Below are 23103 nucleotides of genomic sequence, written 5' to 3'. Positions count from 1 at the left end.
AGCTATTTGTAAGGCCTCCTCAGACAACCATTTTGCCTTTTTATATTTCTTTTTCTTGGGGATGATCTTGATCCCTGCCTTCTGTACAATGTCATGAACTTCCATCCATAGTTCTTCAGGCACTCTGTTTATTAAATCTAATCCCTTGAATCTATTTGTCATTCCACTGTATAATCATAAGGATTTTGTTTTAGGTCATACCTGAATGGTCTAATGGTTTTCCCTACTTTCTTCAATTTAAGTCTGAATTTGGCAATAAGGAGTTCATGATCTGAGCCACAGTCAGCTCCCAGTCTTGTTTTTGCTGACTGTATAGAGCTTCTCCATCTTTGGCTGCAAAGAATATAATCAATCTGATTTCGGTGTTGACCATCTGGTGATGTCCATGTGTAGAGTCTTCTCTTGTGTTGTTGGAAGAGGGTGTTTTCCATGACCAGTGCGTTCCCTTGGCAAAATTCTATTAGCCTTTGCTTTGCTTCATTCCGTGCTCCAAGGTCAAATTTGCCTGTTACTCCAGGTGTTTCTTGACTTCCTACTTTTGCATTCCAGTCCCCTATAATGAAAAGGACATCTTTTTTGGGTGTTAATTCCAGGTATTATAGGTTTTCATAGAACCATTCAACTTCAGCTTCTTCAGCATTACTGGTTGGGGCATAGGCTTGGATTACTGTGATATTGAATGGTTTGCCTTGGAAACGAACAGAGATCATTCTGTTGTTTTTGAGATTGCATCCAAGTACTGCATTTCAGACTCTTGTTGACTCTGAAGGCTACTCCATTTCTTCTAAGGGATTCTTGCCCACAGTAGTAGATGTCTGAGTTAAATTCCCTCATTCCAGTCTATTCTAGTTTGCTGATTCCTAAAATGTCGGCAATCACTCTTGCCATCTCCTGTTTGACCACTTCCATTTATCTTGATTCATGGACCAGGTTCCTATGCTATATTGCTGTTTACAGCATCAGGCTTTACTTCTATCACCAGTCATATCCACAACTGGGTGTTGTTTTTGCTTTGGCTCCATCTCTTCAGTCTTTCTGGAGTTATTTCTCCACTGATCTCCAGTAGCATATTGGGCACCTACCGACCTGGGGAGTTCATCTTTCAAGGTCCTATCTTTTTGCCTTTTCATACTGTTCATGGGGTTCTCAAGGCAAGAATACTGAAGTGGCTTGCCATTCCCTTCTCCAGTGGACCACGTTTGTCAGAACTCTCCACCATGACCCATCCATCTTCGGTGGTCCTACACAGCATGGCTCATAGTTTCATTGAGTTAGACAAGGCAGTGGTCCATGTGATCAGATTGGTTTGTTTTCTTTGATTGTGGTTTTCAGTCTGTCCGCCCTCTGATGGAGAATGATAAGAGGCTTATGGAAACTTCCCGATAGGAGAGACTGACTGAGGGGGAAACTGGGGACTTGGGATCAAAACAATAATTATGTCTACATTTAGAATGGGGCTCCCTGGAAGCTGAACCACTGAATGACACCCATGTTTTTCTCCACATACTATGTTCACCTGATATATTCAGAACTGAAAATTAAGGTTATAAGAGTTTATAATTTCTTGTACTTGTCTGGGAGAAAAACAAAGTGAAAATTAGTATGGGCAGCTCCCATGAGTCAGTATATATGTTTAATTTAGAATTAGATATATATCTAAGGGCTTCCCTGGTGGCTCAAACAGTAAAGAATCTGTCTGCAATACAGGAGATCCCAGTTCAATCCCTGGATAAAGAAGATCCCTGGAGAAGGAAATGGCAACCCACTCCAGAATTTTTACCAGGAAAATTTCATGAACAGAGAAGCTTGGCAGGGTACAGTCCATGGGCTTGCAAAGAGTCGGACCTGAAAGAGTGACTAACATACACGAATATATCTAATATCTGTCTAATTTTAAATTTCATGCATTTCTGCTTCTCATAGCAGTGGCATTATTATCCATACAGCATCAGGACACATATGAATACCTTCACTTTTCCATCAAAGGAAGATTCACCTTTACCTCCAGGTTTATTTTCCCCTTTACCTCCAGGTTTATTTTTCCCATGTGCATGTCCCTCCCTATTTCAAAAATTCCTCTAAAATACTGATGTCATTGTGTCAGACCTGGAGTATATAAATAATTTTGTTAAAGAAAATCAGTGTTTTTTTTAAAAACAGGTTTTTGACATGCAGTTTTTTGAAAAAATGAAATTTTTTTCAAAGTCACACTAATGGTTATTAACAATTCACAACTATTAATATAAAATGCCAAGGTGGAGTTGATTTTATTTTCTCAACTTACCACCCATAGTTGTTCAGGGAAGGGGGTTATATTTTATCTTTGGGCTGTCCAAGAGGTAGCTGGTGTAAGACTGACTTAATGTTGTATGCTTATTAAAATGAGTAACCTTGGGAAAAAAAGAATTTCCTGTCTTATTATTAGGAAAAGCCTCTTAATAAATTGGCTGTGCCATTTTCTGACAGTCTGTTGTTAATGGGGATGACGATGAAAGTGACGGTGATGCTGATCATGGCGATGGTACCAGTTACTGAGATATGGAGTACTGATGATGCTCCAAGCCTGTTTTATATCCATTATCTCATGTAATCCTCACAAGGACCTGATGCATTCATTTTCATCTTTATTATCATTTTAAGATGAGGATGCTGCTGCATAGCAAGTCTAGATCACTTATCAAAGGTCACAACTAGCAACAATAAATCATAAAAACAGTCCTAGCATCTGTGAACCCTCACTTTTCTTGAGCCAGACTTTTGCATTGAATGGATTCCCTCATTCACTCCTCACAAAAGCCCTGGTGCTAGTTCCTGCTTGCAAATGCGGAAGCCAGAGTCAGAGAAGTACTCCCGTGCCAGGATTGCACTCCATCACCTAGTTGCTGTACTCTACATTCAGCAACCAAACTGGGTTTTGCTGTGGACAGTACAGCTACAGACATTTTTGGGGTCAAATATTCTCTTTCGTACAGAAAGGGTCAAAGTATTTTCTCTGTTTCAGAATTGGGTAGGTAAATCCCAGGTGATTTGCTCAATGAACACTAGAATGGTTTTGCTTAGAAGAGAATGTAGAAAATTTAAGGGACTTTCCTGGTGGTCCAGTGGCTGAGACTCTTTTGTGCTCCCAGTGTAGGGGGCCTGTGTTTAATCACTGGTCAGGGAACTAGATTTCTATGAAGAGTTTGCATGCTCTAACTAAAGATCCCACATGCTGCAACTTAAAAAAAAAAAAGAAAGAAAGAAAAAAAAAGATCCTGCATGCCTCAAGTAAGACCCACATAGCCAAATAAATACATAAGTATTTTTTAAAAAAGAAGAAAATTTTAGACTAGACATGGCCACAGCTCAGAGTCACTCTTGCACAAGCAGACATCCCTCTAAAATCAAAGCAGATGCAAAAGAAGATGGAAAAGGGGAAAAATTCTAGACTGTCTTCATGGGTCCTAAAGTGTACAACCAAACTCTTCCACAGAACAGAAATAAATACTACTGTCTTTTATAGAGTGAAATAAATTAAAGTTCTACATAAATAACATCCATAATCCATTGAATCCCCCGAGAGACCATTAAAATTCCTGTAGTCATTAGCACTTAAGTTCACTTGTTCATTAAACATTCATTTATTACACTAGGCGCTATGATGGTGTTCTTGAAGGAACATAAAACATATGCAGTTATATGAGGACAAGACAAAACAATACTCGGAGTACCAAGTAATTTTCAACAAATTAAGTCCAAATGAGCAGAAAGGCTGCAGAATAAAGATACAGTCTTTGCAGTGGGCTTGTTAGACAAGGAAAATTTCTCAGGTGTGTGCTTTAGGTCCTGGCCTTTGAAGTGGCTGGTGGTTTTACAAGAGTGAAGAGAAGAAAAGAGAGAAGGGCTTTTCAGGTTGAGGGAATAGTGGCGATAGTTAGGGTTTCAGCTGGAACCAGTTCATTTAGGAAGAGGTCATGATGTTCTCTGCGTCAGAATTTTTATGAGAAAAAATAGTAATGTAGATCCTAAAATCGATGCATGTTTTGTCCCTGTAGCTCATTTAGTCATTGTGAGGCATTTGGCTGAGCTTTGAATGTGAGCAACTTCAATTTTAGTAGAGTTTGTTCTTGCCTTAGATATCTTCTTGGAAATTTTTAAGTGAAGTATAAAATATTAATTTTGCTGGTGGTTGATATTATAGTTTGAGAATACTCCCTTATGAAAGAAAACATTCATGATCTTCCCTGGTGGTCCAGTGGCTAAGCCTCCTCACTTCCATTGCAGGGAGCCTGAGTTTGATCCCTGGGTAAGGAACTAGATCCCACATGGCTCAACTAAGAGTTCCCATGGCACAACTAAAGATTTCACATGTTTCACATGCTCAGTGAAGATGGAAGACCTCATATGCCATAACTAAACTCAGCACAGCCAAACAAACTTCAATAAAAAAAATTTAAAAACAAAAGTCAGCAGCAGCAAACCACGAAAGCTCTAATTAAGAGTGCTAGTATTCACCTTCACAAGTATTCTCCTTTTTATAAAACCTAAACGTGGGCATTTTCCAAACGCTTGAAAATTCCATTACAATAGGTATTCCTGACCGATCTGAAATCCTCTCTGTCCATTTTGTTCTCTTTATTAGTCTGTTGTTTCGTTGCTCAGTTGTGTCTGACTCTTTGCAACACTATAGACTGTAGCCCACCAGGTTCCTCTGTCCATGGGATTCGACAGACAAGAAAACTGGAGCAGGTTGTTATTCCGTTCTCCAAGAGGATCTTCCCAACCTGGGGATTGAAACTGCGTCTCCTGCTGTCCAAAAAGATTCTTGACCATTTGAGCCACCTCCCTGCTAAAGATCATGGATAAAACAAACCCATCATGTGATCTTGAAACCTATTGAAACATACACATTCCATATTCAGTTCTCCATTTGTGGGACATTCTCACCAGCTTATGGCCATTTGGTTGTGGCCTCTCCTCCTCCCCCCAACTCCTTCCTCTCTCATGGGCAGACACAGGCAAAGGGCTCTAGGAGGGAGGTGACAGATAAGAGGCTTCCTAGGTATTCCGGGGTTGTGTGTTCTGCAGGAGCACTCAGTGCATTCTGAGGGGTGGCAGAGAGATAGATGATAGCTAGAGGCCATCCTATCGGTTGCCCTCTCCCCCTGTAATAACAGAGAGGCCTCCTGAGCAGCCCAGATGCAAACCCGGGATGTTAAGGCCTACTTCAAGAAACCAGTCTACATGTAAGGAGGACAGTCCTTAAGTTGTTAGACAGGATTTAGGGGTGCATGAAAGGATATCTTGACCTAGTTTCTTAATTTCCATGAAAATAAACCTATTATTATAAAGTGCTCCAGAAATTTTGAGGACCCTTGAAGCGGTTTAACATGAGATTTTGAAACTTGGGTCTAGTATATCCTGACAATTCCACTCTGCCTTTGTAGAGTAGGAAATACTGAGAAGTAAAATACAAAATAAATCACAGTTCACCTCAGAGTAATTTGAGAACATTATTTTTGCTTCATTTAAATATTATGTATCTTCAGATTTATACATATAATTAGAAGATTAGAATCCTCATTGTATGCAGAGAGAAAAGCTATGCAGGGTATTGGGTGATATTATGGTTAATTTTCTTCTATTTACTTATTTCTATTGTTATATGTTTCTAAAATGAACAAATGTTACTTTTTCAATAAGAAAACAATAATACATATCATTTTGGGGAAGAGGAAAATGGAATATTACTTCTAGACTAATGGTGAGTTGAAGTAAATATAATCCACTGCAGAGCTAAATTGCTAAATGTCATGACACAATCAGTTTGTGAAAAACATTATGTCATGTTGAAATGACTACTTTGTGGGGTAAATAATATTTTATTTTTGGAAGAAGTGAACTGAAAATAAAACAATGAGTATAGTTCTTTAAGAACTCAGAGTAGTGTCTAGCATGTAACAAGACCTACAAACATATTAGTCAACAAGTAAGTACGTAACAAATAAAGGAATATAAGGATGGTGCTCCTGCTGTGTATTTAGGGAGAACTGCCTACTGGCTAAGGGCTGTGCATAAACAAACAACAGAAAATTTCTGTGGGGAAAAATTATCTTTAGGAAGGTAAATTTAGAAAAAATAGCTTACAAAAAGGAAAGCAATTTGGCATTAAAGTATTAATGTTGGGCGTATTCTGTATTATGATAAGGTAATGGTAATTATAATTGTATTAAATCTGAGTTTCCAAGAGCAGATAGCTCATTAGGAATAGGGTAGTCAAGGCTATGGTTTTTCCAGTGGTCATGTATGGATGTGAGAGTTGGACTGTGAAGAAAGTTATCACCGAAGAATTGATGCTTTTGAACTGTGATGTTAGAGAAGACTCTTGAGAGTCGCTTGGACTGCAAGGAGATCCAACCAGTCCATTCTAAAGGAGACCAGTCCTGGGTGTTCATTGGAAGGACTGATGCTAAAGCTGAAACTCCAATACTTTGGCCACCTCATGCAAAGAGTTGACTCAGTGGAAAAGACTCTGATGCTGGGAGGGATTGAGGGCAGGAAGAGAAGGGGACGACAGAGAATGAGATGGCTGGATGGCATCACCAACTCGATGGAAGTGAGTTTGAGTGAACTCCGGGAGTTGGTGATGGACAGGGAGGCCTGGCGTGCTGTGATTCATAGGGTTGCAAAGAGTTGGACACGACTGAGCGACTGAACTGAACTAAACTGAATAGCAATTTTGTAAAAATATCCCACTTGGATGTATCTTAATCATTTATTCATATATTTATCAGTTTTTGTCTGTCTATGATTGGTGTAACTTATTTTTTATAAACAATCATCAAGAAACATGATTTCACTTATTTCTGAGATGGCTAGACCCCTCTCTGATATTAGGGCTTATAATTGGCATCTACTTACTTTCAATACAATTAAGACATGAAAACTAGAGTAAAATGATCTGAAGCCCCTAAGAAAGGGTATGCAGTTTGGTTCATTATACAGAAAAAGGTGGGATCAGGCTTAGTTTTTAATTTTTAGGATTCACATTTTCCTTGGTTCCAGAAATGACAATGCACTCTCAGGAATATGGTAAACCTTCAAAATAATATGTAATGGCTAAATGTCACCTTGAAATATTAAATCCTGCGTAGTAGAAAAAAATATCAAATTCATCCAGGCACAGAATAATGTTTCCTTCAGGAAAACTTTTGATAAGAATCAATTTATGATATTTCAAAAGGAGATTTCCAGCCAAACCAGCAACAGAGTGTCAAGAAAGTCAGAACTGTAAATCAACTAGGACCTTATGAGCTCACTATTAATACTTGGGATGGACCATCATGCACCAGGCACTGTGGAAGGAGCTGAGGGCATGATGCGCAGATAGACACGGTCAGGTACAGCTCTTGTGCTTATATCACTTAGAATTGCTGGGAGACAAGCGACCACAAAGACACACAAAGACACACACAGACACACCCATATGCACACATATAATTATAAATGTTGAAACTCTTTTAACACCCATGGAATAAGAGTGAAGAGTGCTCCAGGATAAGCAGGAGACCCAGTTGAACAAGGAGACCCAACTGAAGCTTGGAAGGACAAGGAAAGTTTTCTGTGCAGTCCTATAGAGCTGATATGAACTTTGAAAAGGAGATGATAAGGTGAAAAGTGAGGGAGAGAGGTATTTCAAGGGGGAGAAATACATATGAGTGAGTTTGAGTTAGAAACCCACTTAGCTTTTTTCTCTTTTTTTGAGTACAATATCAAGCCCATAACACTGACTCCTCTGCTCCTCATAACCACCCTATGAGATTGATATAACCTATTTCATAGACAAGGATCTTGAGTCTCAGAAAAAGTAATGAATTTCCAAAGATGAATGAATGGGAGAGGCGAGATTCAAATTTGGGTCTCTCAAGTTCCTGAAATTTCTACTGCAGTGTAACAGTTCCTCAAGAGACAAAACTAAGAACCTGTACCTGCTACCAGGCCTGCTGAAATATGAATGAAAGGTCCTTGTAGATGCCAGCAGTTGTCACATGTTTCACTTTCTCAGTCTTCCCTTTATTTATGAATTTAGTCATTCAAACATTTAAGCATTTGCTTAATAAGTATTAACTTTAAGCATTCATAAATAAGCACTAATTCTTAAAGAGATGGGAATATCTGTCTCCTGAGAAGCCTGTATGCAAGTCAAGAAGCAACAGTTGGAACTTTACATGGAAAAAAATGACTTGTTCAAAATTGGGAAAGAAGTACAACAGGCTGTATATTGTCATTCTGCTTATTTAACTTATATGCAGAGTATATCATGCAAAATGCTGAGCTGGATGAGTTATAAGCTGGATTCAAGATTGCCGGGAGATTATCAACAACCTCAGATATGCAGATGACACCACTCTGATGGCAGAAAACAAAGAGGAACTAAAGAGCCTCTTGAAGAAGGTGAGAGAGGAGAGTGAAAAAAGCTGACTTAAAATTCAACATTGGAAAAACTAAGGTCATGGCATCCGGTCCCATCACTTCATGGCAAATAGAAGGGGAAAAAGTTGAAGCAGTGACCTATTTTCTCTTCTTTGGGCTCAAAAATCACTGTGGAGGCTGACAGCAGCCATGAAATTATAAGACACTTCTTTCTTGGAAGGAAAGCTGTGACAAGCCTAGATAGCGTATTAAAAAGCAAAGATATCACTTTGCTAACAAAGTGTGCGTATAGTTAAAGCTATTGTCTTCCCAGTAGTCATGTACGGATGTGACAGACCATAAAGAAGTCTGAGTGTGAAAAATTGATGCTTTCGAACTGTGGTTGTGGAGAAGATTCTTGAGAGTCCCTTGGACAGCAAGGAGGTCAAACCAGTCAATCCTAAAGAAAATCAACCCTGAATATTCATTGGAAGGACTGATGCTGAAGCTGAAGCTTCAATACTTTGGTCACCTGATGTTAAGAGCCCAGTCATTAGAAAAGACCCTGATGCTGGGAAAGATTAAAGGCAAAAGGAAAAGAGGACAGCAGAAGATGAGATGGTTGGAAAGCATCACCGATTCAATGGACATGAACCTGGGCAAACTCTGGGAGATAGTGAGGGACAGGGAAGTATGGCGTGCTGCAGTCCATGGGTTCACAAAGAGTCAGACGTGACTTAGGGACTGAAAAACAACAGAGATTTAAAAAGACACCCGAGACTACTGAGGAGAGGAAAAGATGAAGGAGATGGAAGAGGGAAAGGACATAAATTAGAGACTCAGGATCTGCCGAGTCATATTATATATACAACAAGAAAACAGTGGAGAATGTACTGGGTCACAAGAGAAATACAAGTTAAAATTAAATACTTCAGTGAATTCCTGTATTTCAACATATAGGAAGGGATATAACATATAGGATATAACATATAGCATATAGGAAGGGATATAACATATAGGATATAGGAAGGGATATAACATATAGGATAGAGATATAACAGCAGGGCTTTCTGAAACAAGTAGTCATAATTTGAAGGACATTTGCTCCAAAATCCACATCAGAACCTCTCTTCTCAGATGGATCAACCTGAAGAGACAATAGAGCCCTTTGCTCTTAACAGGGACCCATGGTCCAATAAAACATAGAGCTGAAATGTACCCTTCGTGTAAAAAATGCAATGTGTCTGTACCTTCCAATACTTTTCTAGATACCAGACTTTTATTTTCTCTATAATTAAAAAAAAAAAAAATCAGTTGAACAACTACCATAGCCTGCTACTGGGGAGAGAGAGGGAGAGGAGCTAGGGGAGGAAGTTACTAATTCTGATTTGCTGCAGATCACTTTGTGGACTAGGCATTTCCTTGGTAATTCTACCTGGACGCCTTTGGGAATTCCAGCAAATCCTCTTAGGTATAGCGTTAAGAGGGTCCGGAGCAGGGGTGGGGGAGGAGGAAGACAGTGGACTCATATGCTCTTGACTTGGATATGATTAATTCTCAGGTGCTTAATGTGATTCCCTCTTCCCACCCCCTTTCACAGATGTCAAATAGGTCTGACGAAGAGGGAGTGGAACAAGGGAAACTTTCCAAAACATTTTGTTTTGTTTCATTTTAAATACACAGCAGGTTGAAACTACTGAGTTGCTCAGCTTGATAGGATGTGGTAGAGGAAAGGGAAGTGGAGATAAGATGAGGAACGGAGGAGGCTTTGAATATGTATCTAATTAGGGAATTTATAGTCTTTGTAATAGGCAACTGGATTTTGAATGTTTTTAAAAATACATAACTAGATTCCTAATTAGAGGAAACATGTTGAAACAGGATAGTCTTTTTTCCAATTGTAGAAATAAATTTTATGCACAGAAGATGTTAAGAGTGATTGTTTATTTTATTCTTGAACTCTTCCAAGAACTATGATATGTTCAGTATATAGTTTCCCTAGATTATTATTTTAACGGTATTGCCAGGCGAGTTAATTCCAAAATTAATCCTGAGAGAGTCAACAAAATTGCAGTCCAGCCAACATTTGACATATACAAAAAAAGATTTACATATTCCAACTGTCCCTCAAACCAGAATTCATATCCTTCCCCAATTTCACAAAGGAAATATTCTCTCCCGATGTTTCCGTTGATATGGGAGGTCAAAGAATTAAGTGTTCCTTTTCTTCCTAAAAGCATGTTTGACATGGGGGCCTTGGATATCTTTCTGCAGCCCAACCATTGTCTAAGTCAGATTCTAATAATATCATGACCCATAACCCTTTGTTTCAAATTAATTTCTTCAGGAAATTGATGGTAGGGTAATGTCTATTTAAATACTGATTTTTTAAAGAGTTGCTTTCACTTGCCCTTTCTCTTTCTCTTCCCAGAAGTTGAAAGGAGATATTATTGAAAAAGTTAACAGCCTTTAAACAGTCCATTCTAAATGTTTTCCTCCATTTAGGTTTGTTCACTCCCTTTCTCCTCCCCTGGATTATAACCATATGATTTCAGTAGAATTTCATCTCAATTCTGTTTTTGAACAATTAACATTTCTATTTTTCAGGTCATCTTAAATCATCACATGAATGTACTAAAAGTATTTTAATAAAATTACACTGACTAACAGTTTTGACTTTAATGATATATAAAGCAAGAGTCCAATCTAAAATAAAATGCAACTGGAAGAAATAAATTTGTAAAGTATGTAATTTTTATCTTAGTTCAAATTTTGAAGGACGTGCTTTCATTGCATAACATCCCATAATTATGTAACAGCTACTTGTTACAGAACGTACAACTCTGCCAGACACTGCTTTATAGAAAGTTCCAACATGGGTTGGAGCTGTGCAAGTCCACTTACATGCATCATATTTTCAATAAGTACATACTACAGTACCACATGACCCATGGTTGGTTGAATCTGTGGATGTGGAACTGTGGCTATAGAGGGTCGACCTCAGAGTTATATGTGGATTTTCAACTACACAGACAGTCCTAATCTCCATGTTGTTCCAGGGCCAACTATATAATAAAAATTCCTGTGAGATAACTGTGACTGCTGTGGACTGAACTGTGTTGCCTCAAAATTCATACGTTGAAGCCCTAAGTCCCACAGTAACTATATTTAGAGACAGAGCTTTTAGGAAGTCAGTAGAGTTAACTGAGATCATAAGGATGGGGGTCCTAATTCACTGAGACTAGTGGCTTCATAAAAAGAGAAGAGAGAAATCTCTTTCTCTTCTTGAGATGTGTATGCACTCAGGAAAGGCCATGTGAGTTCACAGTGGGAGGTGGCTGTCTAAAAACCAGGAAGAGAGCTCTTACTAAACCCCAACCATTCTGGAAGCCTGATTTTGAACTTCCAACCTCCAGAACTGTGAGAAAATAAATTTCTGTTGTTTAATCCACCCAGTCTATGGTTTTTGTTATGGCAGCCTGTGCCGATGAATACATGACTGTTACCATTTTGTGTATTTAGAAAGCAAACTGAAAGGTCAGTGGCAAAACTAACATTTAAATTTGATGTGTCCAAGTACAAATGAGAGTCCTCTCTATGGACTGCCCTCTGAATCTGAGTCTGAAAATAATTACTATAGATAGCCCTCAAAGAAATACCAAACCCTTCATCTGTGGTTTGTTTGTATACGCATACCTTGGAGACATTGGATGTTCATTTCCATACCACTGAAATACAGAGAGTCACATGAATTTTCTCGTTTCCCAGTGCATTTAAAAGTATACTTACAGTAGGCCATAGTCTATTAAGTGTGCATTATGTCTTAAAAAACAATGAACAAAGCTTAATTAAACAGTGCTTTATTGTTAAAAATTGCTAGCTATATCTGAGTCTTCAGTGAATCTTAGAAGTAGCATCCAAGATTACTGATCACAGAGCACAATAATAATAAGAAAATTTGAAATATGTGACACAAAGACACAAAGTAAGCAAATGCTGTTGGAGGAATGGTACTGCAAACTTGCTTCACTCAAGGTTGCCACCAACCTTCAATTTGTAAAGAAAAACACAGTATCTGTGAAGCTCAATAAAGCAAAGCACAATAAAATGAGGTGTGCCTGTGTTTTTTTTTCCCTAGGTTTAGCAGAAACACACAAAGCCAGTTGATTTTGTTTAGTCCTATTCCTTATCATCTGATTTTTATCTTCTAGAAGAATGTTATTATTTGAGCTCTCAGAATTTCAGGTTAATGTTGAAAAATGTAGGCAACCTTCCCGAAACTACAGTGTTCAGAAATCAAGATTTACTGTTTCTGTATTTGCTTTCATATTAAACACAAAATATCCAGTTTTGTGCCTGAGACTAATTGGCAGTGTCCCATTAAACCGTATTAAAATTAACATCTATTAATTGGATTAGAAATTCAGTGAGAACGACAGCTGCTAGTGCCTTTTACAGTTGCTTTGTTTCTCTATAATCCATATGGCAGGAATCACATAATGCATTTTTCCCCTTTGAAATAAATTCTTGAGATTAAAAGGTTTGACTCAGTGTGGTCAGGGTATGTGCACTTATTTTCTTTCTTTTAAAAAAATTATAAAAGCTGAACTATTTTTTCCCCTCATTCACAGGTTTTCACCAGCTATATTTTTATATCTGATTAGCATTGTTCCATCATTATGGCTTCTTGAAATGCACCATGAAACCCAGGTATGTACTTTTGGAAAGTTGAATACTCAGCAATAAACTACATTCCTATTACAATCCAATTTCTGTCAGAAATGCACTTTTCTAAGGAACTGGAGTTATCAAGAATTGAATAAATAAGAGCCCTCAGCAAAAGGAAATGAATCCATGATCTGTCTAAACTAATAAAGGTGTTGCTTTCATTTAAGATTTAAGAGTATTCATTAATAATCTGGGTTAGAGATCTTGTTCCTAACACTTCCCATCCAGTATGCTACAGTTTACATGGGGGTATACAATTTTGGTTTTATCCCTTGCAGTTTCAGTGAGTTCCTGTACTAAGAATGGGCAGGGCTCTGTATGACAGACTGTTGTTCTTAGTCGCTCAGTCGTGTCGGACTCTGTGACCCCATGGATCCTAGCCTGCCAGGCTCCTCTGTCTATGGAATTTTTCAGGCAAGAATACTGGAGTGAGTTGCCGTTTCCAACTCCAGGGAATCTTCTGGGCCCAGGGATTAAACCCATGTCTCCTGCATCTCCTGCACTGACAGGTGGACTCTTTACCAATGAGCCACCTGGGAAGCCCCATGACAGTATCTTAGAGTGAAGTGAATCAGAAAGAGAGGAAAACCATCATATATTAATGCATGTATGTGGAATTTGAAAAAACATTAGTATAGATGATCTTATTTACAAGGCAGAAATAGAGACACAGACATCGAGAACAAACATGTGGATGCCAAGGGACTGGAGGGTGGGTGGGATGAATTGGGAAATTGAGATTGATGTATATACACTATTGATACCATGTACAAAATAGATAGCTAATGGATAACTAATGAGAACTGATGGTATAACTCAGGGAACTCTACTCAGTGCTCTATGGTAACCTAAATGGGAAGGGAATTCAAAAGAGCTGTATGTATATGTATACATATAGCTGATTCACTTTGCTGTACAGTAGAAACTAATACAATATTGTAAAGCAACTATATTCCAATAAAAATTTAAAAAAAGAGAGAATGGGCAATGCTCAATCATCTAGCATTCTATAAAATGACATTTTCCCCTTTGGTTCAGGGGTAAAGAATCCATCTGCAATGCAGGAGACATAGGTTCGATCCCTGGGTTGGGAAGACCCCTGGAGGAAGGTATGACAATCCGCCGCAGTATTCTTGCCTGGAGAATCCCATGGACAGAGGAGCCAGGTGGGCAATAGTTCATAGGCTCACAAAGAGTCAACACAGCTGAAACACCTTAGCAGACATGCGCAGGAACAACAAAAACAAAAACAAAACTCCACCATCTGTACTCTGCTATACCAATCCTGTCAACCTTGGAAGGGATATTTGAAATAGTCTGTTCTAAAATACAGGCGTTGCAGGTTACAGGAGACTCACTTCTGAGGTCCTAAGAGCTGTCTTAGTAAAATATTAATTTCATTCAAGTGCCCCAAAATAGGTGTAAAGGAGAGGAGCCAGGGAACCCACGATCAGGAAGAGTAAGCTATATATATTAAGACCACACTGACTTAGGAAAGAAACAGTGGCTTCCAATATGAGTCCCTAATCTATAAATAGACAGAGGTACTGATTTAATTTTTAAAATTTCTTTAATTGGAGGATAATTGCTTTACAATGCTGTGCTAGTTTATGTTGTACAACAACATGAATAAACTGTAAGTAGACTTATACCCCCTCCCTCCTGAACATCCCTCCCATGCCTCTCCCCATCCCGCTCTACAGAGAGGTGTTGATTTTTCAGTGAGTTACTTCTCATATAGGCAACCCTAGGTAGCAGGATCTAGGCTGGATTCAGTCACTGATTGTCATCAATGTTCCTGTATGACACTGGAGGGGGAACAGTTAGTCCAGTCCGTTAGACTGCAGCCTGGACTTCACATCTTCAGGGCTCAGGCTACAGGATTATGTTTTATAGATGAACTGCGGTTATGATATAATAATATTATAGTATCTTTACTGGTAAAATCTGTGAGACTCTTACAGATTTCTTTGCTACAGTAGGTCACTTTATAGCAAAGTTAAGCCTCTGATACATGTTTCAGATATTCAAACCTTATCTGGAAAATGCTTGCTCAAAATTTTAGGCACGCAGAGGGGAGTTTAGTTCTGTGGACTAGTTTTGTGGAATTCCACAAGCATGTACCAATAATGTAGGCATGAAGAAGACATCTGTCTGCCTAAATCTCCTGTCAAAGAATATTAATGTCAAAGGCTATCTCTATGTTTGTAGCAAAAGAATTTTTGTCACAGTAGATTGGTTGATTCAAGTTACCATAGCTTTTATTTTTTATTTTTTGTAATTAATTTATTTTTTATTGGAGGCAAATTATTTTACAATATTATATTGGTTGGTTTTGCCATACATTGATATGAATTTGCCCCGGGTTTACATAAGTTCCCCCTCCTGAACCCCCCTCCCACCTCCCTCCTCCCTTTATCCTCCCTCTGGGTCATCCCCGCATGCCATCCCTGAGCATCCTATAACATGCATTGACCCTGAACTGAAACACGTATGTTGTCATATGTGAAACGAATCACTAGTACCATAGCTTTTAATATAAATACCATAAGGATATTAGGGGACTGTTTCAATTTCCTTACTACTTACTACTTTCAGGGGTACGGGAATAAGCTCTGGTGACTTGAATCACTTTTTTTTCACATCCAGTTCTATGACATGGTTATCATCCACAATAATAATTCATTTCCCCAAATGCTTTTATAGTATAAATGCTTTGCACAGTTAATTGATATACAGGTGAAATCCCATTACAACAAATAGCATACAACCAAAAATTCTCTTTTTAATAAAATTTAAAAAAAATGAGCCCCGGGCAGTACCTCCCTAATTTTCATACTACAAAAGAAATTGGACCTTTAATAGTAATGGATCTGACTCATTTTGACACTGAGAATTAAAATGAATGCCCAGATTGTGAATTGGGCAGGTGGGCAGAGATGGAAGTAGAAAAAAGTGAGAGACAAAAAAGTATTGGAATTGCATTTAAAGAAATAAAAAATGGCAGAGTAAAGGAAGGTACAGAAATTCTTAGTCTATTCATGTAGGAAATCTTGGTTATGATAATAATCATATCATACATTTTCATATAGTTCTTTATATCAAACTATTTTCAGACACTTTTCTCATTTTCTCATGCGTATACCCAGCAACTCCTTAAATTAGACATGGTACATAGATTTCTATCTTAGAGAATAGGAACCTGAAATTCAGCAAGGTTAGGTAATTTTCCCAAGGCCACACAGCTAATCAACAGCAGTTCTGAGGTTTAGAATCTGGGTCTTAACCCCTCGTTCATTAAATCACACTGCCTTTTTCAATTATATGTTTTATGTTTTACAGGAATTTGTGTCAAAATCATGTGAATGTTTCATGATGGAAAAGGATAATTTAATTTGCTTTCACATTTTCCATTTACTCTACACCCTAAACATTCTAACCTATGACTTGGCATTTGAAAAACATCCTGACCTATTTCATGACAACATTTCTCTTAGATGATCAATTTTGTACCTTCACTTCTGAATCTGACTGGGTCTATATGAATGGAAAGAAACTGTTTGTGACAACAATTATGACCTTAAATCTTAGTCAAGTCTATTTATGAATTGGCACAATTAAAGCAATGGAAATATTCTGGTCTTGAAGATGTCTGGTTTGAACCAAAGGAATATTTTTGAAGCCTTTAAAGGTTTTCAGACATAGCCCATGAAAAAGTGACTTTTTGGCACCCAGATGATCCATGTAACTCACTTATATAATGCTGATTGTAAACAGTATTACCATAAAACCAATATAAGTCAGGTTAGGTCTTAGGAGTTTGTTCTGTGCAATCCAATACAACTGCCACTTAAAGTTGCATCAATTTATAACAAACAGAATTCTAAGAATGAACAGGGACTCGGGTCTTTATACCATAATGTGAACTACAAAGCCATTTGCAGTACAGATGACTATTTTTAAAAAATAACAAGATGTCTATGGATTTTTAGTGATAAAAATGTGAAAAACATATCAAGGTCACCATTTTTAATATACAATCTGCTTTCATGCCAGCAAAGAAGTGTTCAAATATGTTTCCTATTGAACATTAGGTTCTTAGAGTCACAGAACTTCTGCAATGAGGATTTGTTGCTTGGTTTGAAGATTTAATTTGTTATCTTCATTATCTTTTCTTGGATCCTTAGCTATATAAAAAAAAGTGTGCAAACAACTACATTTTTGCTCTTAGAGATATGGCACATGGCCATTTTTCTTAATTATTCTTGTCATTTCACCCATAACACTAGTTGTGTTTTTTTTTTCCCCATCCATAACACTAGTTGTTTTGGTGGAAGGGAGAAAAATAGCTTCTTGACAGACTTTCCTTTCTACTTTTCCAAGTAGCTCATAGAATGATCAATGAAGTATCCAGAATTAATTAAGAAAAATATACTCCTCAGTCATAGCATTTAAAAAAATATTCTCTCTAAATCCAAATGGGTGATCATGGATGTGCATTAGTGGGTGTGGGTGTGTGGGTGTGTGTGTGCACTTCAAATGTATGTTAGCTCTGCAGATTTTTTTTTAAATCAGTCTGTTTTTTTAATGAGTTTGTGAAATAATCATTGGCTACACTTGTACCACACCTTTCCTCTCTTATATACTTTTCTCTTTTCTTTCTCTACCTCAGATTCCCAGCTTCTGGTTGGATTAAAAATCACACATAATTCACATAAAGAAATTTACATGCAAAATGAAAGAATAAGGAGGGGGACATGCCATTTATTTTAGGTCTATTGTTAACTTTTCTATAAATCTAAACTGGCTTCTAGAGTGATATAAAATGTACATGTTGATGGGTGGATATTTTAATTTATTATCATTTTGGGGGGGTTTTTACAGTTCTTAACAGGCATGATTGAAAGTAACTGAATTACCTACATTAGCAAAATGGTATTTTAGATAAAGAGGCTCTGAACAAGTAATAAAATTGTAGAATGAATGCTTTGACCAGGATCATACATGCTTTCATTGGTTGTTGGTTTGTTTTTTAATTGTTCTAGGATCCCATGGACGGAGGGACCTGATAGGCTGCAGTCCATGGGGTCGCAAAGAGTTGGACACGACTGAGCGACTTCACTTTCACTTTTCATTTTCATGCACTGGAGAAGGAAATGGTGGCCCACGCCAGTATTCTTGCCTGGAGAATCCCAGGGAAGGGAGCCTGGTGGGCTGCCATCTATGGGGTCACACAGAGTTGGACACGACTGACGTGACTTAGCAGCAGCAGCAGCAGCAGGATTTAAGAAAGGGACCCCAGAGATCAATTTATAAATTCTACAGCTCTCCACAATGAACTTAGAGCATCTACAGCCTCATAGACTTGTGGGAAAATCAGACATGTATAGTTGATTCTTTTCTCATATTAACTGAAAAGTGGTTTCTATCTCAAGGCTATATTCTGATTTTTGAAAATCTTTATGCATACTATAGAAACCTCACATCTTTGCTCATAATCTCTTAGATACATTGAAGCCATCTTAAACGCTGCCTACTGTGATATTTTCTGACACATTGCTTTTTTAAAAATACTTCTTAGTATTGCAGTAGCCAGTCTGGAGGATTGTCACAGAATACCAGCAGAAAAGAAGACATCAATCAAACTCTGTTGTCAGCTGAACGTACCAACAGAGCAGATGATCTCATTGAGACGGTGAGAGCTTTCTCATTGTATGTTAAGGGATTTAACAAATCACCTTTTCACTTGGTGAGAGTACCACTTTCTATACCTTTCAGCTCATTCTTCCCTAGGGAAATTCACCAATTGTTTGGCTCAGAAGGTCACAAGATAATTGTAATTTGAACTATTATTGAACATATTTAACAAGTCTAATGGGCATATATATCTTATATGCATTAACAAATATATTTAACTTGCAGTATTAAGGAACCTTTAACACTTAGATCAGACGACCTATGTACAAAGAGAGATACTGACAATTGTGAAGGAATGATATAATGAAAAAATTGGGATCTGCCCTATATATATATGTTTTAAATTAATTTAGTTTTTAATGAAGGATAATTGCTTTACAGAATTTTGTTGTTTTCTGTCAAACCTCAACATGAATCAGCCAGAGGAATACATATATACCCTCCCTTTTGAAACTCCCTCCCATTTTCCTCCCCATCCTACCCCTCTAGATTGATACAGAGCCCCTGAGTTTCCTGACCCATATAGCAAATTCTCCTTGGCTATCTATTTTGCATATGATCATGTAAGTTTCCATGTTACTCTTTCCATACATTTCACCCACTCCTCTCCTCTCCCTGTGTCCATAAGTCTGTTCTCTATGTCTGTTTCTCCATTGCTGTCCTGTAAATAAATTCTTCAGAACCATTTTTCTGGATTCCGTATATATGTGTTAGAATACGATATGTATCTTTCTCTTTCTGACTTACTTCACTCTGTATAATAGGTTCCAGGTTCATCCACCTCATAACTGACTCAAATATGTTCCTTTTATGGCTGAGTAATATTCCATTGTGTATATGTACCACAACTTCTTTATCTATCCATGGACATCTTGGTTGCTTCCAAGTTGTATCTACTGTAAACAGTGCTGCAATGAACATGTGTCTTTTTCAATTTTGGCTTCCTCAGGGTATATGCCTAGGAGTGAGATTGCTGGGTCATATGGTGGCTTTATTCCTAGTTTTCTAAGGAATCCCCATACCATACTTCCATAGTGGCTGTATCAATTTACATTTCCACCAACAGTGCAAGAGCATTCCCTTTTCTCCACACCCTCTCCAGCATTTATTGTTTGTAGACTTTTTGATGATGGTCATTCTGACCGGTGTGAGGTGATATCTCATTGTAGTTTTGATTTGCATTTCTCTAATATTGAGGGATGTTGAGCATCTTTTCATGTGTTTGTTAGCTATCTGTATGTCTTCTTTGGAGAAATGTCCGTTTAGGTCTTTTTCCCACTTTTTGCTTGGGTTGTTTGTTTTTCTGGGATTGAGTTGTATGGGCTTCTTGTATATTTTGGAAACTAATCCTTTGTCAGTTGTTTCTTTTGCTTTATTTACTCCCGTTCTGAGGGTTGTCTTTTCACCTTGTTTATAGTTTCCTCTGCTGTGCAAAAGCTTTAAAGTTTAATCAGGTCCCACTTGTCTACTTTAGTTTTTATTTGCGTTACTCTAGGAGGTGGGTCATAGAGGATCTTGCTTTAGTTTACGTCATCGAGTGTTCTGCCTGTGTTTTCCTCTAAGGGTTTTTATAGTTTCTGGTCTCATGTTTAGATCTTTAATCCATTTTGAGTTTATCTTTGTGTATGGTGTTAGGAAGCATTCTAATTTCATTCTTTTACATGCAGCTGTCCAATTTTCCCAGCATTTATTGAAGAGGCTATCTTTGCCCCATTGTATATTCTTGCCTCCTTTGTCAAAAATAAGGTACCCATAGGTACACGGGCTTTCTATCTTGTTCCATTGGTCTATATTTCTGTTTTTGTGCCAGGACCATACTGTCTTGATGACTGTAGCTTTGTAGTATAATCTGAAGGTTGATTCCTCCAGCTCCATTCTTTTTTCTTGAGACTGCTTTGGCTATTTGGGGTCTTTTATGTTTCCATATGAATTGTGAAATTTTTGTTCTAGTTCTGTGAAAAATGCCATTGTTAATTTGATAAGGATTGCATTGAATCTGTAGATTGCATTTGGTAGTATAGTCATTTTCACAATATTGATTCTTCCTGCCCAAGACCATGGAGTATCTCTCAATCTGTTTATGTCATCATTGATATCATTCATTAGTGTTTTATAATTTTCTGTGAACAGTTCTTTTTGTCTCCTTAGATAAGTTTATTCTTAGATATTTAATTCTTTTTGTTGCAGTGGTGAATGGGATTGATATCTTAAATTCTCTTTCTGATTTTTCATTGTGAGCATATAGAAATGCAAATGATTTCTGTGTATTAATTTTGTATCCTGAAACTTTGCTAAATTCACTGATAGCTCTAGTAAATTTTTGATACTACCTTTAGGGTTTTCTATGTACAGTATCATGTCATTTACAAACAGTGAGAGCTTTACTTCTTTTCCAATCTGGATTCCTTTTATTTCTTTTTCTTCTCTGATTGCTGTAGCTAGGATTTCCCAGAACTATGTTGAATAATAGTGGCAAAAGTGTACACCCCTGTCTTGTTCCTGATCTTAGGGAGAATGCTTTCAATTTTTCACCATTGAGAATAATGTTTGCTGTAGGCTTATTACATATATGGTCTTCACTATGTTGAGGTAGGTTCCTTCTATGCCCATATTTTGAAGAGTTTTAATCATAAATGGGTGGTGAATTTTGTCAAAGCTTTTTTCTGCATCTATTGAGAAGATCATATGGTTTTTATCTTCCAATTTGTTAATATGGTGTATCACATTGATTGACTTCTGTATATTGAAGAATCCTTGCATCCCTGGAATAAACTCAATTTGATCATAGTGTGTGAGCCTTCTGATGTGTTGCTGAATTCTGTTTGCTAAAATTTTGTTGAGGATTTTTGCATCTACATTCATCAGTGATATTGGCCTATAGTTTTGTTTTTTTGTGTTGTCTTTGTCTGGTTTTGGTATCAGGGTGATGGCCTCATAGAATGAGTTTGGAAGGGTTCCTTCCTCTGCAATTTTTTTTGAAAGAGTTTTATAAGGATAGGCATTAGCTCTTCTCTAAATATTCGATAGAATTCTCCCGTGAAGCCTGGTCCTGGGCTTTTGTTTTTTGGCAGATTTTTTATCAAAACTTCCATTTCAGTGCTTGCAATTGGGTTGTTCATAATTTCTATTTCTTCCTGGTTCAGTCTTGGAAGATTGAACTTTTCTAACACTCTGTCCATTTTTCCAGGTTATCCATTTTATTGCCATATAGTTGTTCAAAATAGTCTCTTATAATCCTTTGTATTTCTGCATTGTCTGTTGTAACCTCTCCTCTTTCATTTCTATTTTTGTTGATTTGATTCTTCTCTCTTTTCCTCCTGATGAGTCTGGCTAAAGATTTGTCAATTTTGTTTATCTTCTCAAAGAACCATCTATAAGTTTTATTAACCTTTAATAGTGTTTCTTTATTTTTCATTTATTTCTGCTCAGATCTTTATCATTTCTTTCCTTCTACTAATTTTGGGTTTTTGTTGTTGTTCTTCTTCTTCTTTTTCCAGTTGTTTTAGGTGTTAAAGTTAGGTTGTCTATTCAATGTTTTTCTTGTTTCTTGAGGTAGGATTATGTTGCTATAAACTTCCCTCTTAGAACTGATTTTGCTGCACCCCATATGTTTTGAGTTGTTATGTTTTGCTGTAATTTGTTTCTAGAAATTTTTTATTTCCCTTTTGATTTCTTCTGTAACCTGTTCATTATTTATTAATGTGTTGTTTAATCTCCATGTGTTTGTGTTTCTTACAGCTTTTTTCTTATAATTGATATCTAGCTTCATAGCACTGTGGTTGGAGAAGGTTCTTGATACAATTTCACTTTTTCTAAATAACTGAGGTTTGATTTGTGACTCAAGATGCAGTCTATCCTGGAGAATGTTACATCTCCACTTGAGAAGGTATTCTGCATTTTGATGGAATGTCTTGAAGATATCACTGAGATCCGTCTCATCTAATGTATCATTTAAGACTTGTGTTTCTTTATTAATTTTCTGTTTTGATGATCTGTCCATTGGTGTGAGTGGGATGTTAAAATCTCCTCCTATTATTGTGTTACTGTCAATTTCTCCTTTTATGTCTTTTAGTGTTTGTCTTATGTATTAAGGTGCTCCTATGTTGGGTGCATAGATATTTACAAATGTGCTGTCTTCCTCTTGGATTGATCCTTTGATCACTATGTAGTGTCCTTCCTTGGAGCTTATAATCTTTATTTTAAGGTCTATTTTGTCTGATATCAGGATTGATACTCCAGTTTTCCTTTGCTTCCTATTTGCACGGAATATATTTTTCCATCCTCTCA

The 23103-nt window shown here is 37.3% G+C and overlaps 1 protein-coding gene across 3 annotated transcripts in view; it reads left to right on the top strand.

Annotated features, from left to right (window-relative positions):
• Positions 1-23103, top strand: part of TMEM26 (transmembrane protein 26) — a 66510-nt gene that overhangs the window by 9916 nt on the left and 33491 nt on the right. For 2 of the 3 annotated variants that reach the window (XR_008685814.2, XM_055425654.2), the window contains exons 2-3: positions 13023-13101; positions 18701-18814. Coding sequence is in view for 2 of the 3 variants with exons in the window: in XM_055425654.2 (XP_055281629.1) it covers positions 13023-13101; positions 18701-18814 (193 nt within the window). In the remaining variant the exon portion in view is untranslated. The remainder of the gene's footprint in view (positions 1-13022; positions 13102-18700; positions 18815-23103) is intronic. The other variant, XM_088841911.1, reaches the window with a different exon arrangement.

The sequence above is a fragment of the Moschus berezovskii genome, chromosome 12 (genome assembly GCF_049115385.1).
Source record: "Moschus berezovskii isolate FMDL1 chromosome 12, NW_MosBer_1.0, whole genome shotgun sequence".
Classification (NCBI taxonomy): Eukaryota; Metazoa; Chordata; class Mammalia; order Artiodactyla; family Moschidae; genus Moschus; species Moschus berezovskii.
The sequence above is the reverse complement of the archived record's forward strand: the minus strand, read 5'-3'. Positions and strand labels throughout refer to the sequence as shown.